The sequence below is a fragment of the Macrotis lagotis genome, chromosome X (genome assembly GCF_037893015.1).
Source record: "Macrotis lagotis isolate mMagLag1 chromosome X, bilby.v1.9.chrom.fasta, whole genome shotgun sequence".
Classification (NCBI taxonomy): Eukaryota; Metazoa; Chordata; class Mammalia; order Peramelemorphia; family Peramelidae; genus Macrotis; species Macrotis lagotis.
Genome location: NC_133666.1, coordinates 653,503,861 through 653,522,845, shown reverse-complemented (window position 1 = coordinate 653,522,845; position 18,985 = coordinate 653,503,861). Strand labels below are relative to the sequence as shown.

The 18,985-nt window shown below is 36.6% G+C and overlaps 1 protein-coding gene across 2 annotated transcripts in view; it reads left to right on the top strand.

Moving 5' to 3' along the window:
- The window catches only part of LOC141497646 (ceramide synthase 4-like), a 34,961-nt gene that overhangs the window by 5,880 nt on the left and 10,096 nt on the right, over positions 1 to 18,985 (top strand). For both annotated transcript variants that reach the window (XM_074200402.1, XM_074200403.1), the window contains 3 exons: positions 2,168 to 2,286; positions 2,516 to 2,573; positions 3,815 to 3,865. In XM_074200402.1, the coding sequence (XP_074056503.1) occupies positions 2,168 to 2,286; positions 2,516 to 2,573; positions 3,815 to 3,865 (228 nt within the window). The remainder of the gene's footprint in view (positions 1 to 2,167; positions 2,287 to 2,515; positions 2,574 to 3,814; positions 3,866 to 18,985) is intronic.

Sequence of the window (18,985 nt, the reverse complement as noted above, 5' to 3'; positions counted from 1 at the left end):
AGAATAGAACAAAGTGAAAAAAAGAAAAATAAATGTACATGTTTTATTATATATTTAAAGGGAATAGCAAGTTGTACATAATAGATCTGCAATTTTATGTGCAATCATCTTTTTATTATACTATACTATAGAAATGCTTATTTTATTTCAAAAATTAAAAGGAATTTTAAATTGAATCTTTCTAAATGGAGCCAACTTAGAAGTGAAAACAGTGAAAAAAATATAAAGATAATAATATAATTATAAAGATATAGAGCTTAAAAAAGAATAGTAGCAAAAAAACTAAAAAAAAGAATAGTAAAAAGGACAGTGTCACTCTATTATAAAATATGTTAAGTAGTGTAAAATATTGGAAGATTGGAAATACAGCAAGGAATCTGTCTGTGAAAAGTCTTAAATGTCAGAGGAATTTAGATTTGATCCTAGAGGAGAGGGCAAGAAGATTTTGACAAGCAATGTTGTGAAAATAAAAATAAAACTTGGCAATAGGCTGGATGTATGGAATGAGTTCAAGAAAGGAGTCAAGGATGAACCTGATATTTTGAGCCTGGGTAGATGACTGGCATGTAGAATGGTATTATCCTCAATAGTACATAGGCCAACATTTCATGATGTTTGGGAGCTGAGTGAAGGATGTTCAAGAAAACGTACCAGAAGGCAACTACAATACTTCTACAGGAAGCCTTCCCTAATCTCACTTAATTCTAGGGTTTTCATCTATTAATTATTTCCTAGTTTTCCTGTCTATAATTATTTGTATATATTTGTTTTCATGTATTTATAGTAGAACTTTGGTTTACAAATTTAATTCGTTCTCAGATTCAGTTTACCATGTGACTTTTTTGTATTGAAAAAGCAAATTTTCTCATAGGAAATAATGCAAAGTTGGATGATCGGCACCACATCCCCAGAAATAGTCATATAAAAACAAATACTTATAATTTTAAATGTTTTTTGTTCCTAATGCACCTGAAATATGATTAGTACATGATATAAACCAAAAATAAAACAAATTAATTTGCATTTTACCTTTGAGAAGAGTCATGGCTGGGGTGAGGGAGACAAGAGGAAGGAGGAAGGGTTATTGCTTGAAAGAAGAATTTCCTTCCATGAGCACATCAGGGATTTCAGCATTGGGTGTATTCTCTCTTATGCTATTTTCACTAAAAATAAGATTAACACTACCAGCCTTCACTTATTTTTCATTTTTTAGAAATACTTTCATGTTTTTACTCAGTGATTTTTCTTCCTTTATGTTCCCTTCTAAGAATCTGTCTAATGACACTTATTTTTGATTTTTTCAAAATCACATAGAAATGTGACATTGCATTATCATTAAAAATATTCATGATGCTCATTGCTACAGCCTTGTTTGAGTGATTTTTTCTACAAAATTTTGCACTTTTTCCAAACACAATGTTTGTATTGTGAATTTCTGATTATCTTGCAAGACGAATTTTGCAAAAAAATTTTCTTCTTCCAGAGCAGAATACATAAACCAGTTTACTCATAAACCAAGTTTCTAATTTGTTTGCATGTCTCCCCCATTAGATTGTATGTTCCTTGAGGACAGAGATCATCTATCACCTCTTTTTGAATTCCTAGCATCCACCATAGTGCTTTGTATATAGTAGATGTTTAATAAATATTTATTAAATGAATTCATTGAATGAGGGCTTACACAAGAGTGGTAACTGTGTGAGTGGAAAGAAGATTTCAACAAGCAATGTTGTGAAAATAAAAATAAAACTTGGCAATAGACTGGATGTGTGGAATGAGTTCTAGAAAGGAGTCAAAGATGAACCTGGTATTTTGAGCCTGGGTAGATGACTAGCATGTAGAATGGTATTATCCTCAATAGTACATAGGCCAGCTGACTTTCACATCATGTTGTCTATTCACCTCTACCTCTACAAATTTTTAGCTAGTATCACCCCTGATTTCCTCAGTAATTTATGTTCTTCCTAATTTACTTTATGTTTATTTTGCATTTTTTTTTATCATACATGTCTCCCTCCCCACCCCACTACCCCATAGCAAACAAGCTTGAAGAAAGAGAATATTTGATTTTGGTTTCACACCATACCCAGAAACAAAATGCACATTTGATGTTTGCCGAGTTCCCTGTTTACTGAAATTTGAAGTCTCCCCTTTCTATAATCCCTAGGCTCAGCTGAGTCACCTGGCCAATCAGTGTGGTTTCTCTGTGAGGCAGACCCAGCGGTGGTTTAGACGACGAAGGAACCAAGAGCGACCAAATCTGACAAAGAAGTTCTGTGAATCTAGGTAAACTGGGGTAGGGGAAAGAATTGGGGCTTATGAAAGATTGGCACCAGGTCCTGGACAGTGCAGGGAGCAAGTTAAAGTCAAGGAGCTTTGGGACCAGACTTTACTGGGAAAGTAGGGGATTCATTTGTTTGTCTGCCATTCTACTTCCCTATAATAGTGGTTCCACCTGGTATACCTTATCCTCACAAACTTCCTTTATCCCCTCTCTTTTGTTTTGTATTTCCAGTTGGAGATTTTCATTTTATTTTTTTTCTTTCTTTGGTGGCCTACTCTCCATTTATAATGTAAGTACATACTATCCCATCCCCACCATAGAGTCTCTCCATCCATCTCTGTCCTTTTATCCTCTGTTTTCATCTTCATATCCTCTTTATCCCTCTGACTATACTATGTCAGCTTTATTTTTTAATTATTTTTTCAATTAACATTTATTTTTTTTTCCTTCCCACCCTGGGATTTCCTCGTAACAAATATAATCAAGTAAAAATAATTACAAATAATCATGGAAAACAAATTCCTGTATTGGCCATGTCCAAAAATTCCCCTTTTATCCCTAACCATCATCCTCCTTCTTCCCATATCATTCTCTTGTTTCCTCTATTCCTGATCTCTTTGGTCCAATTCCTATATTTATCATGTGCCTTCACCTAGAAATTCCCAGGTTTCTAAACTCATCTCCTTTCTTGCAGCTTCTTATCTTATCTGAGCATCCTTTATATCTCTCTCCTTCCCCTCAATCCCCTCTCCTTTCTATACCCTTCGGTCATCACAGTACTCTCAATCTCCATCTTTTGATCACTCTCCATATCTCTCCATCCTGCTCTATTCTTCACTGCATTTTTATCCATCCCCACCTTCCCTCACCAACTTTATTCTTTCCTGAGTCTTTTCTATTAATAACTATTTCACTGATTTTCTTCCTTACTTAATCATAACCTTTTCCCTCAGACCACTCACATTGTCCTCCATTCTGCCATTTTTTCCTTTTCTTCAAGTCCCTTTGGGATGTGGGGATGTGGAGAATAGCAATATAGTGAAACTAGTTTATCTGACTAAAATAAATCATGGTATCCAACTACTCAACTAAGGCTTGCAGGGATGGGGGCAAGAATGGTCAGAACAGTGATAGACTTCCTCCAGAAGACATCATTTCAAAAGCCTTAAACAGATTTTGAGGAATCCCTCAAGCAGCTGAGCAGGCAAAGCACTGACTGAGGATAGAGACAAACTCAGCTTAGGTCCTAATGGACCAGAAGGAGGAAGAAACAAACAAGAATTGGAGCAAAACCTTCACCAGACTCTGTTGGTCAGGTTTGAGTCTGATTGTTTCCTGACCTGAGGAAGAGAAAGAAGGTAAGGCCAGAATAATGATAATGAATACTGCAAAGTGGGAATGGGATGATTCCAGTCAGGTACTTGGAGTTTTCTCGGGAATTAATGAGAGTACAGCTGATACCTATGGAGACTGCTAAGAGTTTAATTTGGGGTTTTTTTTCCCTGTGATCTGTCCTTTTTTTCCTCCCAGGACACATGGTTTTGGGGACTCAAGACAGGCTTCGAGGGATACCCCAAGCAGGTGAGCAATTCAGGACAAGGGTGGATATCAGAGTTGCCTGTCAAAATAGTTCTTAGAAGCTGAAGCCCATTCCTTCTTAGAATCAGATGATCTGAGTTGGAAGGAACCTCTGAAACCATATACTGCTGACTCTTCCTGAAGAATGTTGGAGAGGAAACTCCTCTACAACTAAGAAGAGTTCATTAAACTTCTACTTGAAGATCTTCTGGTAGGGAAAACTAATATTTCCCTAGACAATTCATGCCACTTAGGGACAGCTTTAATTATTAGGGAGGGTCTTTACATCATCTAAATTTATCTCTTTACAACTACTACCATTTGCATCTAATTTTATCTTCTGAGATAAAATTTAATTTCTTCCTGTTCCACATAAAAAACTTTCAGACACTGGAGAACAAATATCAGGTTCCTATAATGCTCTTCTCCAAGCTAAATCTTCCTAGTTCCTTCAGTTAGGTCAGGGTATGATATGATTTCAGTGCATTTCACCATCCCAAAAATTCTTCTATGGACTTCATCCAGAAAAATTTTCAAAGTGACCTTAAAATATAGCATATGAGGTTAAACAGAATAATTCAGAAGGAACAAAGGAGAGTGGGATTATGATCTTGCTTAAGTTGAAAATGGCTCCATTTTTATGCCACTTAAAATCCCATTAGCTTTTTTTGGCTGCCACATTATATTACTGACACATGTTAAGCATAAGCAAACAAACAAACTAGTAGACAAATTATTATATAGTCAATCTATCTCATAGTTCTGAACTTTATTTTTCTCTAAAATCTTTGATTTTATTTATTTTTTATTAATTTTTATATTTTAGATTATGAACTTCATACCAAATTGAGTATTTCCACATATATTAGAACAGAAAGAACTGAGCGGGAAACTCAATTTCAACTCTGTAGTTAGTTTTTAAGCATATTTAATTTATAAAAAGGACATAATTTGCAATTAATATATATCATATATATGTATGTATATATTTAAGATATAACTTTCAAAGGTATAATCCCTGTTTGTGACTCCCTTTAGCCATCTTTCTGTTCTCTTTTGTGCATTTTAAAAAATACTATAATGATCCTCTTTTCTTTATTTTATGGCAACTACTATCTTTAGCTCTATTCCCTTCCCATAAACTCTGGCCCCCCAAAAAGAAAATAAAGGCAAAACCCTGGTAACAGATATTCATAGGCAAGCAAAATAAATTCCTACATTGGCCATGTCTGGAAATGTGTGTTATTCTGTATCCTGAGATCATGACTTCTCTGTAAGAAAGTAGAGAGTATGCCACATATTTGGTACACTGGAATAGTGATTGATCATTGCATTGATCAGAAGCCTTCAAAGTTCTTTCTTTATAATGTTTGCTGTCAATGTATAAATTCTTCTTCTGATTTTGCTCATTTCATTTTACATTAGATCATGCAATTCTTCCAGATTTCTCTGAAACAGTTCATTTCATCATTTCATATATTCATATACAATTGATGAGCATCCCCTTGATTTCTATTCCTTTGCCACCAAAAAAAAAAGTATTTCTATAAATACATTTGCACATGTGTATTTTTCCTTTTTCTTTGATCTCTTTAAGGTATGAACCTAATAGTGGTATCTTTAAGCCAAGGTGTAAATATAGTCTAGTGACTTGGGGGTCAAATTTCTTTCAAGAATGACTGTACTGGGTGGAGCCAAGATGGTGACAAGAACGAATCGTGTCTCAGGCGCTCTCTCATAAAACTCATAAGCTAAGGACTCTAATTAAAGTTTCGAGAGACAGAACCCACAGAGGGACCCAATGAGGCAGTTCTCCTACTCAAGGTAACCTGGAAAAGAGCATAAAGGCTCTGCTCCCTGGGGTTGTAGGGGCCGCCCGCCAGAGGGGTGGACTGCCAGAGCGAAAGAATTTCAGCCTCCTGAAGGCAGCCCCAAGGAGCTGAGAGCCCTGGCTCACAACAGCGGGGGAGTTTCCTGAGCTACGCTCTGAGGAGCAATGAGCACAGATTGGGGAAACAGCAGGGGCACCTCTGCCAGAGTAAGCACATGAAGCCCAGCCCTCACTGCACGCAGCAAGCAGTGGCCAGCACAACTGAGTTCCAGGAAACAGAAGCAGGCAAAGCCGGTAAGCAGGAGCCCCCAGGGCATGAGCCCATTGAACCTAGGGAGGGGAGTGAAGAGAAAGAGACTGCAGAGCTCTGTCCTCTGCCCCTGGAACAGGATTCTGGGGCTCTGACCACATTCAGATTCTGACACACAGTCTAGGCCCCCCCATAGAACAGCAAGGGCCCCCCACTTCAGCCCCATGGCAGAGGGGGGCGCATATGGTCATTCACAGACCAGGAGGGACTCCCTTGTAGGAGTGTCCCAAAAGCTCAGGAAGCACCCCAAAACCAGGCTCAGGCTGGGAAAATAAGCAAGCAGAGAAACAAGAGGAACACCATTGAGAAATATTTTGCATATGAGCCCAAGAAGGATCAAAATATTCAGTCTGAAGATGAGGAAGCACAAGTTTCTGCATCTAAAGACTCCAAGAAAAACAAAAATTGGGCTCAGGCTATGACAGAGCTCAAAATAGACTTTGAAAATCAAATGGGGGGGGGCAGCTAGGTGGTGTAGTGGATAAAGCACTGGCCCTGGAATCAGGAGTACCTGGGTTCAGATCCAGTCTCACATTTAATAATTACCTAGCTGTGTGGCCTTGGGCAAGCCACTTAACCCTGTTTGCCTTGCAAAAAAACTAAAAATAAATAAATGAATAAATAAACTGAAAATCAAATGAGGGAGTTAGAAGAAAAACTGGGAAAAGATATGAGAGAGATGCAGGAAAAACATGAAAATGAAGTCAGCAGCCTAATCAAGGAAATCCAAAAAAATGCTGAAGAAAATTGAATGCTAAAAACCAGCTTAGGTCAAATGGATAAAACAGTTCAAAAAGGTATGGAGGAGAAGAATGCTTTAAAAAGCAAAATTGGCCAGATGGAAAAAGAGATAAGAAAACTCTCTGAGGAAAACAAATCCTTCAGACAAAGAATAGAACTCAGGGAGATTGATGAATTTACAAGAAACCAGGACTCAATACTTCAAAACCAAAAAAATGAAAAATTAGAAGAAAGTGTGAAACATCTCATTGAAAAAACAACTGATATAAAAAACAGATTTAGAAAAGATAATTTAAAAATTATTGGAATACCTGAAAGTCATGATCAAGAAAAGAGCCTTGACATCGTTTTCAAAGAATTACTACAGGAAAATTGCCCTGATATTCTAGAAGCAGAGGGCAAAATAGAAATGGAGAGAATCCACTGATCCCCCTGAGAAAGAGATCCCAAAAAACAAACCCCTAGGAATATTATAGCCAAATTCCAGAACTCCCAAGAGAAAATATTACAAGCAGCCAGAAGGACACAGTTCAAGTATCGTGGAGCTGCAGTCAGGATCACACAAGATTTAGCAGGAACTACATTGGAAGCTCATAGGGCTTGGAATATAATATACCAGAAGGCAAAAGAGCTTAGAATGCAGCCGAGAATGAACTACCCAGCAAGGCTGAATGTTCTCTCCCAGGGAAAAAGATGGACTTTCAATGAACCAGGGGAATTTCAAATGTTCCTGTTGGAATGGCCAGAGCTGAACAGAAGGTTTGATCTTCAGGTACAGGACTCTGGTGAAGCATAGAGAGTGGAGGAGAAGGGGAAAATATGAGGGACTTGATGATGAACTGCATGTATTCCGGCATAGAAAAATGACACTGATAATACTCATATGAACCTTCTCAGTTAATAGAGCAGGTAGAAGGAGCTTTTATATTTGAAGCACAGGAGAAAGCTGAATTTGAAGATAAAATATGGTGTAAAAATGGAATCAATAGAAAAAAGGGAAAGATAATGGAAGAAAGAAAAAGGAGAGGGAGAATAGGCCAAGATATTTCATATAATAAGGTTTTTCTTTATTACAATGATATGGAAGGGGGGAAGGCAAGGGGGAATGAGGGAATCTTCGCTCTCATCAGAGGTGGCTAGGAGAGGAAACAGCATATATACTCAATGGGGTATAGGCATCTGGAGTAAGAAGGGGGGGAACAGGGGGATGGGGGGAATGTGAATGAAGGAGGAGAGGATGGACCATGGGGGAAGAGTAGTCAGATATAACACATTTTCTTTTTTTACTTCTTGCAAGGGGCTGGGATTGGAAGGCCTGTCCAGGACCATAGGGCCAGGTGGATGCTGGGCCTAAGGGGTGGTAGGGGGGGCTCGGGGCCTCTTGGCCCCAGAGCCAGGTATCTGTCTGCTGCACCACTCAGCTACCCTACAGCTGAGTCAGAGTAAAAGGAGAGAGAAAATATAGTACATGGTAGTGGAGAAATACAAAAGGAGGGAGTTGCGATCAACAATGGCAACAATGGAAAAATATGGAAGTAACTTTTGTGATGGACTTATCATAAAGAATGTGATCCACCCATGACAGAGTTGTTGGTGTTGAAACAAAGACTCAAACACATTTTTTATTATTATTATTTTTTTTGGGGGGTGCAGGGCAAATGAGGCTGGGTGGCCTGCCTGGGGCCACATAGCAGAGTGATCGTTGGGTGTCTGAGGCCGGATTTGGACCTGGGTGCTCCTGGATCAAGGGCTAATGCTCTGTCCACCACCCAGCCACCCCTACTATTATTACTATTTTATTTTATTTTGGGTCTTCTTTCTTTTTTTTTTTTTGGTTTTTGCAGGGCAGTGGGGTTCGGGTGGCTTGCATGTCACACAGCTGGATGATTGTGGGGTATACGGAGCCGGGTGTGGGCTCGGGTGCTCATGGCTCCAGGGCTGGTGCTCCATCCATTGCAACCTGGCCATACCTACAATTATTACTATTATTTATTTTAATTTTAATTTTTTCTCTCCCCTTTACTTTATCGCTCAAGCGAGTCTATATTTATGGGGGGAGGAGGTATTTCGTTTATTCTTAAACAAGAATATTTTATTAATGTATAAAAAACATTATTTGTACAAAACAAGAATAAATATTAAATTAAAAATAAAATAAAAAAGGATGATTGGATTGGGACGGCTAGGTGGCACAGCGGATAAAGCGTCGACCCTGCAGTCAGGAGTACCTGGGTTTAAATCCAGTCTCAGAAACTTAATAATTACCTAGCGGTGTGGCCTTGGGCAAGAAACTTAACCCCATTTGCCATGCAAAAACCTGAAAGAAAAAAGAATGACTGGACTAATTCACAGCTCCACCAACAGCATATTGATGTATGTTTTTGTGAAGTTTCCAATAAGGATCATTTTCCTTATTATCTTTGCCAATCTAATGGGTATGAGATGGAAGATGACTTATTTTAATTTGCATTTCTCTGATTTTTAGTGACAACTTGCATGATTTTCTTTGAAAATTGTTTGTTTATATCCATTGAACACATATATTAAGAAATGGCTCTTCATTCCTCAATTGATAAGTGATCAAAAGATATGAATAGTTTTCAGATCAGATTATCAGTATCCTCTATGGTCATATTTAAAAATGTCTTAGTTTACTATTGATTGGAAAAATGCAAATTAGAACAATTCTGAAATATTACCTTATAACTATTGGATTGGTTAATAAGGACAGAAAGAGAAATGACAAATGTTGGAGGGGATGTAGGGAACTGTACTGTTTGATGTATCATTGGAGGTTCCTTCCAACTCAGATCATCTGATTCTGAGAAGGAATGGACTTCAGCTTCTAAGAACTATCTTGACAGGCAACTCTGATAAAAATAATTCAATTCTTCTGTAGAACAATTTGGAACTATGTACAAAGAGCTATGAAATCCTTGACCTAGAAGTACCACTACCAGGTTTGTATTCCAGAAGAGATGAAAAACAGAAAGAAAAAGGATCTGTAAAAGGTTATTTATAGCTGCTCTTCTCTGGTGGTAAGGAACTGGAAATTGAGCGGATGTCTACCAGTTGAGAATGACTGAACAAACTGTAGTATGTAATTATGATGCAGTGCTATTCTGCTACAAAAAATGATGAGCACAATGCTCTCAGTAAAACCTGGAATGACTTGCATGAGCAGATGCAATGAGAAATGCACTATATGCAAAGTAACAGCAATTCTGTGATCCAAGACAACACTCAAAGATTTATGATAAAGAATACTATTCAGGGGCAGCTAGGTGGCACAGTGGATAAAGCACAGGCCCTGGAGTCAGGAGTACCTGGGTTCAAATCCGGTCTCAGACACTTAATAATTACCTAGCTGTGTGGCCTTGGGCAAGCCACTTAACCCCGTTTGCCTTGCACAAAAAAAAAAAGAATACTATTCATCCCTAAAGACAGAGCTAATGATGTCTGATTGAAGATTGAAGCACATATTTTTTACTTTAGTTTTCTTAAGGTGTCTCTCTCTCTTTCTCCCTCTCCCCCTCCCTTTCTCCCTATCTCTTCCCCCCCCCCCCACTTTGGTGAGGCAATGGGGTTAAGTGACTTACCCAAAGTCACACAACTAATATGTATCAAGTATCTGAGGGAAAATTTGAACTCAGGTCCTATTGACTCTCCAGGGCAGTGCTCTATGCCACCTAACTGCCCCAGGTTTCTTTCTTTTCTTTTTTTTTTTTTTTTGGTGGGGGGTGTTGCTAAGTTTACTTTCATAATTATTTCATGACTATTATGGAAATGTTTTGGGGCAGCTAGGTGGTGCAGTGGATGGAGCACTGGCCCTGGAGTCAGGAGTAACTGAGTTCAAATCTGACCTCAGACACTTAATAATTACTTAACTGTGTGGCCTCAGGCAAGCCACTTAGCCCCACTGCCTTGCAAAAAAAAAAAAAAAAAACCTAAAAAAAGTTTTGTAGGACTGCACATTTTTAACCTATATCAAATAACTTGATTTCTCAGTGAGAGGAAATAGGGTAGGAAGAAGGGAGAAAATTCAGAATTCAAAGTTTTAAAGATGAATATTAAAACTTGTTTTTACATGTTAACTGGGGGGGGCAGACTAAGTTCAAATTCTATCTTTTGAAAAAGCCTTTCCTGGTCACCCAAGCTTCTAGCACTTTCCCCTCTAAGGTTTTCTTCCATTTATATTGTACTTATTTTATAACTACCCAGTTAGTTACATGATGGTTTTCTCATTAAAATATAAACTTCCTGAAGGCATGAACTATTTTTGCCTTTCAGTATATATCTCTAACACTTAGGATAGTGCCCAACACATTGTGTAAGTTCATAAAAAATGCCTCTTGATTAACTAAGAAATACAAGAATGAAGAAAAAGAGCTTCTAATTGGGAGCGGCCAATTTTTCAATTAAGAAAAAAGAAATATCTCTTATTCTTATACAAATAATAGCATTTGCATAAGTTTTAACATTTGTGAAGAACTATGCATGTTATTTCATTTGGTCTTCTTAGTATGTCTGTAAGATATGTCCTATTATTATCTTCATTTTACTGATAAGGAAACTGAGACAGCCAGAAGTTAAGTGATTTGCTAAGGATCATACAGCTATTAAGGGTCTATATTCAGATTTTTATTGGATTTGTACTCAGATCATTCTGACTCCAAGCACAACACCTTCTTGCTTCCTTGAAGCAGTTCTTTATATACCTTGGACATATGATGCCTTTCTTAGAGAAAATTACTGCCATTTTCCCTAGTAAACTGTTTCACTTCTAATTTTAACTACTTTGGTTTTGTTTGAGTAAAATTTTATATCATCAAAATTTCCCATATTATCATTTCTGATTCTCTCTGTTTTGTTCTTTGGTCATGAATGTTTTAGCTATTCATAGAAACAAAAGGTATTTTCTTCTTTTCTCTACTAATTTATCATATGACCTTTTATATCTAAGTACTATATTAACTTGGAATTTATCTTAGTATATGATGTGAGAATAGGTCTATATTCAGTTTCTGACAGAATGCATTACTATTTTCTGAGCAGTTTTTGCAAGATAATGAAACTCTGCCCTAATAGTCAGTCTCAGGGCTTATTGGACACTACTATATTGATTTGCATCTAAATGTTATATGCCTAATCTTTTCCATTGATGAACCTATCTTTGAATTACTAACAAGTGGTTTTGATGATGATATTTGTAGTAGATTGAAATCTGGTTCAGTTAATTCCTCATTTCTTTCCATTTTCATCATTTCTCTTTAGTTTCTTGACCTTTTTTTTCTTTTATATGGATTTTATTATTTTTTCAAGTCTTATAAAGTAATCCTTTAACAACTTAACTGACTTGGAATTTAATAAGTCAGAATAATTTTTATCATTCATTTTTATTACATTGGCATGACCAAATTTTTCTACAATTATGTCTAAAAATGTTTGATATTTGTTAAGATAAAGTTCCTGTGTGTGTCTTGGTAGATGTAAATATTATATATGTTTTTGAAGTTATTTTGAAGAGAATATCTCTCTACTAGGTTTCATTGCTAAAATCCTGAAAAGTTGGTGAGATATAGATTTCTTTTATATACCAAACATTTCTACTTATTTTAAAATAATTTTAGTTCACTAATTTAGGTTCTTGTCTCTTCCTTAATTCTTATTCATTCAATTTCTTTTTCCTGTTTTATTTCTATACCTAGTTTTTCTAGTATTATATCAAATGATATCAGTGATTATGAACAATGTAGCTTTATCCCCTGATCTTATTGGAAAGACTTCTAGTCTTTCTCCATTACACATTAAATTTCACCTTAGGTTTTAGATATATACTATCTAAGGAAAAATCATATAGTTTCTCTTTTCAATGTTTTTAAAAGAAAGTGTATTAGATTTGACAAAAAGTTTTACCTGCCTCTGTTGATACATCAATGCAAATTTTGTTATTTTTGTTATCACTCTTTTACTTTCTATAATTTTCCTAATAATGAACCATCCCTGAACTTCTGGTAAAAGTTCAACATGTTCATATTATATAATATTATTTTACAAATAATACAAAACTATCATCCTTTGATAAAGTAGCATTTTATTTATGTCTTTTGGTTTTACATCATCTAGATAGCTTTCTGTAGCCTTCCCAAAACCTCTCCCAGAGAACTTTCCCTTATAACAAAGAACTGTTTTAACAGGAAGATGAAAACTAGAGAGAAAAAGTTTTTAATACATAAAAATAAAATGATACATGTAATATTCTCCATCAGTGGACTCTACCTGTTCACTCACTCACCATTACAAAGAAGCAGTAGCTGTTTTTTTCATATTTCTTCTTTGGGACAAATTCATTCTTTATGCATTTGCAACATTCAGTTTCAATAATTTTGCTGGATTTGTTTCTTTGTTTACATTGTTGCAGTCATTGTTTTTGTTAATTTCTTGATTGGGCTTATTTTCTTTTGAGATAATTCCTATAACTCTTTCCATACTTTTAAGTATTTATCATATATGTTTCATACATTATCTGCTACTCCACATGTATTCAATTTGTTTAGCCATTTCCCAGTTGGAGAACTTCTACTTTGTTTATAATTCTTTGCTTCCATGAAAAATGCTTCTACATGTGTTTATTTTGGTATATATGGAGATTTTTATCATGTTAGTGAACTCCTTGAAGTGTATACACTAGAAGTGGAATCTCTAGGTCAACAGGTATGAAATTTTTATTCACTTTCTTCATGTAATTTCCAAATGCTTTCCAGAATATTCCTACTAGTTCAAGATTTCATCAACAATGTATTAGTATGATTTTCTTTGTTGTTTGTCCTTTGTTTTTAAATTTTTATATTATATTTTATTTTTCAAATTACATGCTATGAAAGTTTTTCAGCATTCAGCCACTTGCATATTTATAAGTTACACAATTTTCTTCTACCTTCCCTTTCCACCCCTTTCCCCTCAACGGTGAAGTCTTGTGAGCATTGTATATGTACATTTGCTTTAACACATTTACATCTTAGTCATTTTCTATATGAAGAATTAGGAATAAGGAAAAAGAAAGATAATGATGGGATAGGAAGGAAAAGCATAAGAGATTCTGTAGTTTTCTGGTTTTTCTTGTTTTTTTTCATCTAGATGGGATGGCATTGTCCCTAACAGGTCTCCCAGCGTTGTCCTAGTTCTCCGAACTGCTGAAAGGAGCTGCATCCATCATAGCTGATCAATTCACAATGTTGTGGTTAATGTGTGCAATTTTCTCTTGGTTCTGCTCCCTTCACTCTACATCAGTTCATATAATTCTTTCCATACTTCTCTAGAATCCAACCATCCTCGGTTTCTTACGGAACAAGAGTGCTCCATAACATTCATATGTCATAGCTTGTTCAGTCATTCCCCAAGTGACGGGCATCCCCTCAATTTCAAAATCTGTGTCACTATAAAAAAAGCTGCTACAAATATTTTGAAACATGTGGGACTTCTCCCATTTTTTATGATTTCTTCTTTATATAATATTGGTATTGCTGGTTCAAAGGGTATGATCAGTTTTATTGCTCTTTGGGCATAGTTCCATATTACTCTCTAGAATGGTTGGATTAGTTCACAGCTCCACCAACAGTATATTAATGTCCCAACCCTCCCACAACCTCTCAAACATTGATTGTTTTTCCATTTTGTCATCTTTACCAAGGTACGAGGTGGTACCTTATTGTTTTAATTTACATTCCTTTAATCAATAGAGATTTGTAGCATTTTTTCATATGATTATAAAGAGCTTTAAATTTCTTTATTTGAAAACTGTCCATATCCTTTGACTGTTATCAATTGGGGAATGACTTGTAACCTAACAAATTTGATTCAATTCCCCATATATTTTAGAAATGAGACCTTTATCAAAACTCCTAGCTATGAAAATTGTTTCCCAGCTTTCTGTTTCCCTTCAAATCTTGGCAGCATTAGTTTTATTAGTGCAAAATCTTTTTAATTTAATATAGTCAAAATCATCCCTTTTCCAATTTATAATGGGCTCTCCTATTTGGTCAAAAATGTCTCCCCTTTCCTCTAAAAGATAGAGTATATTTTGATCTATTAATTGGTGTCTTTTATGTCTGAATCCTGCGCCTGTTTTTTGTTTTTTTTTTAGGTTTTTGCAAGGCAATGGGGTTAAGTGGCTTGCCCAAGGCCACACAGCTAGGTAATTATTAAATGTCTGAGACTGGGTTTGAAATCAGGTACTCCTGACTCCAGCTCCCGTCCTCTGTTCACTGCGCCACCTAGCCGACCCCATCCTGTACCTATTTTGACCTTATTTTGATATAGGGTGTGAGATATAGATCTAGGGCATTTTTGCCATACTATTTTCCAATTTTCCCAACAGTTTTTGTCAAATAGTAAGTTCTTATCCCAGAAGCTAATGCCTTTGGGTTTGTCAAAAAATAGATTGCTACAGTCATTTACTACTATTTGTTTTGTACCTACCCTAATCCACCACTCCTTTTCTCTATTTCTTTACCAGTACTAATCAGTGTTGATGACTGTCACTTTATAGTATAGTTTTAGATGCAGTACAGCTATATTTTTTTGTCAGTTCCCAACCATACCCATATTCTCTGAGTACTATCCTTTCAACTACATTCAATCCTTTAACTATCCTAAGAGAAATACAATTCTCAAAAAGTACAAATGTTATCTTCCCTTTAGAAATGTTTACAATTTAATGTTCTTTACTAGCATTTGGTTTTTTTACCCCTTTCCATTTACATTTTTATGATTTCTTGAGTCTTGTATTTGAAGATTGAATTTTCTGTTCAGTTATAGTCTTTTCATCAGAAAATTTTGGGTGTCCTCTATTTCATTGAATATCCATCTTTTCCCTGACAGAATATGCCAAATTGTGCAGGGTAATAAATTCTTGGTTGTAATCCAAGATCCTTTGCCCTCTGAAATATCGTATTCCAGGCTATCTGATCATTTAATGTTCAAGCTAAGTCCTATGTAATTCTGATTGTGCTTCCTTTGTATTTAAATTGATTCTTTTTTATTGCTTATAGTATTTTCTCCTTTATTTGAGAATTCTGGAATTTGACTGATAATACCTGGAGTTTTTATCCTGGGCTCTCTTTCTGAAGATGTTCTGTGTATTCTTTCAAGTTCTATTTTGTCTTCTTGATCTGGTATATTGACAGTTTTCCAAGATAATTTCTTGAAAGATATTTTTAGGTTCTTTTTTTTAATCTAGGCTTTCTGATAGGTCAATAATTTGCAAACTCTCTCTCCTGGATCTATTTTCCAGGTTGTTTGTTTTTCCTGAAAGGTACTTTATGTTTTCTTCAATTTTTTCAGTCTTTAGATTTTGTTTGATGGAATCTTGGTATCTCATAGATTCATTAGTTTCTATTTGTCCAATTCTAGTTTTTAGGGTTTTATTTTTTTCAGTTGGCTTTTGTGTTTCCTTTTTCAGTTGGGGAATTTTACTTTTCAATGAATTGTTTTTCTTTTCCAGTTGATCAATTTTATTTTTGATAAGTTACATCCATTTTCCAGTTGGTTATTTTTGCTTTTTTTTTTTTTGCAAGGCAATGGGGTTAAGTGGCTTGCCCAAGGCCACACGGCTAGGTAATTATTAAATGTCTGAGACTGGATTTGAACCCAGGTACTCCTGACTCCAGGGCCAGTGCTTTATCCACTGCGCCACCTAGCTGCTCCTATTTTTGCTTTTAAAGAAATCAATTTTTTGGTCAGTTTTTCATAATTTTCTTCCATGACTCTCCTTTCTTTTTTTTGGCATTTTTTTCTTCCTCTATTCGTTGGTTTTTAACATCTTTTTAAACTCTTCTATGAGGTTTTGAATTTGAGTATAATTCATAAACTCTTTTGAGACTTCCATGTTTTCTTCTGCTTTCTTCTTCTTCTGAGATGGCAATCTATCTTCTCTATCTGAATAGTATTTTCTCTGGTTAGTGCTCTTTTTGATTTGCGGGGGGGTTTGGCTCATTTTGATTGTTGCATCAGCTCCTGGATTATAGGAAATATAGTCCTGAGCTTTCTATGCTGTGGTTGGGGTCTGATTCCTGGCTTATCACTTGCTAAGATATCGCCTATATAGCAGACTGTGCCTATGCAGAGATTTGTTTCCTCCTTTCTGCCTATGCAGTGATTTGTTCCCAACTCAGTCCTGTCAGTTGCCCCAGGGTTCAGATTTTTGTCTGGGGATTGGACCTTCCTTGTTGACCTGTTATCTAGCTGGCAGGACCTAGGCTGCACTGTGGCTAGAAACCTCCCACTGGCTTTCCCATTCTCTCACCTAACTGGACTTTACTTCACATTTACCCCTAAAGAGATAGTCCTTCACTTAAGATCCTCAACAATATCTACAGTTGAAAGTTTGTTTCAATCCTTTTTGGGGGTAGTATCTGTAGCTTTAATGTCTGTGAAAAGGCTTCATTTAATGTTGAGTAGGGAAAAGCTCTGAGAACATGCTAGCTTCATGCTGCCATCTTGACTCCTTTTCTTTAAGAAGGCCCTGAAATCAGAAGGACCTGAGTTCAAATCCAGCCTATGTCACCTTGAGCTTGCTATGTCACCTTGAGCAAATCACTTAACCTGATTGCCTCCCATCCAGGGTCAAATCCACTCATCCTTTATTCATATCTGGTCCCTGGACCCAGATGATTCTGGAGGAGAAAGTGAGGCTGATGATTAAGCACAGCTCCCCCTCACTCAAATCCAGTTCATATGCATGTCATATCATGACATCATCTCCCTGATCACATGGTCTTCTTCAAGAACAGAAGACAAAACATCATCAACATCATGTTTTTCTTTCCACATACGCTCCAAAATTGACTTTCCTATCTTATGTCATTTTTGTCCATCAGTGCAACTGAGCCTGATGCCATGTTCATCCTCAGTGAAAGCATTTGATAATATGGCTGACATCATGCTAAAAAGCATGAGAGCAAAGAAACAGCCTTGTTTCATTCCATTGGTGACTGGGAAATCTCAAGAGCATTGTCCACTATACAGAACCCAGGCAAGCATGTCATGAAATTGATGTACAATACTGATAAACTTCTCTGGGCAGCCAAATTTTGACATAATTCTTCATAAATCCTCACAACTGATGGTATCAGAGGCCTTGGTCAATTCTGCTTATGTTGTATACAGACCTCCATTCTGTTTCTGTCAATTTTCCTGGATTTATTGGGAAACAACACCATATTGCTTATTCCTCGACCCTTTATAAACCACACTGGCTCTCAGGGAGGAGACTGTCTATTAGGTGAAGGATCAGCCTTTTGAGAAGGACTCAGGCAAGAATCTTACCTGCAATGACTAAAAGAGAAATACCCCTGTGATTGTCACAGGGCAATCTATTCTCTTTACCTTTACCTGGCAAATTCTTCAACTTGAAAAGGCTATGAGCCAAGACCAAAGTGGAGGGAGTGTTGGTGCAGGATCTTCAGTTTGCAGATGACTGTGCACTCAATGCAGCTTCTGAAGCTGAGATGCAACAAAGTATGGAACAATTCTGTGCTGCTTGTGCTCATTTTGGTCTAACAATGAACACCAAAAAAAATTCAGGTGCTCCATCAGCCAGCACCAAACCATCCATGTGGAACCATCAATTACAGTGAATGGAGAAGTTTTGAGTTCTGTGGACAAGTTCACTTATCTTGGCCGTGTCCTTTCCAAGGAGGTACACATTGATAATGCAGTTGACACATGCATTGCCAGTGCTAGCTCAGTGTCTAGGAGGCTCCGAAAGAAAGTGTGGAAGGGAAGAAGTATTAGACTGATTACCAAACTGAAGGTCTACAGGTCCATTGTGCTAACCTCATTGCTATCTGCCTGTGAAACATTGACAGTCTATAAGTACCATGTGAGGAAACTGAATTGCTTCCATTTAAATTGTTTTAAGAAGATTCTGAAGATCACCTGACAGGAGAAGATACTAGATACTGAAGCCCTTTCTCAAACTAAACTGCCAAGCATTCCAACATTACTATAGAAAGTGTAACTACAATGGATCGGACATGTTGTTAGAATGCCAGAAGTATGTTTGTCAAAAAAGACTATTTTATAGAGAACTCACACAGGTATGCACTCACAAAGGGGTCAGAAGAAGCAATACCAAAACATGCTGAAGGTCTCAATGAAGAACTTTAGAATTGATTGTAAATAATGGGAGACACTTGCACAGGACCACCCAGCATGGTGTTCCCACATCAGTGAGTATGCT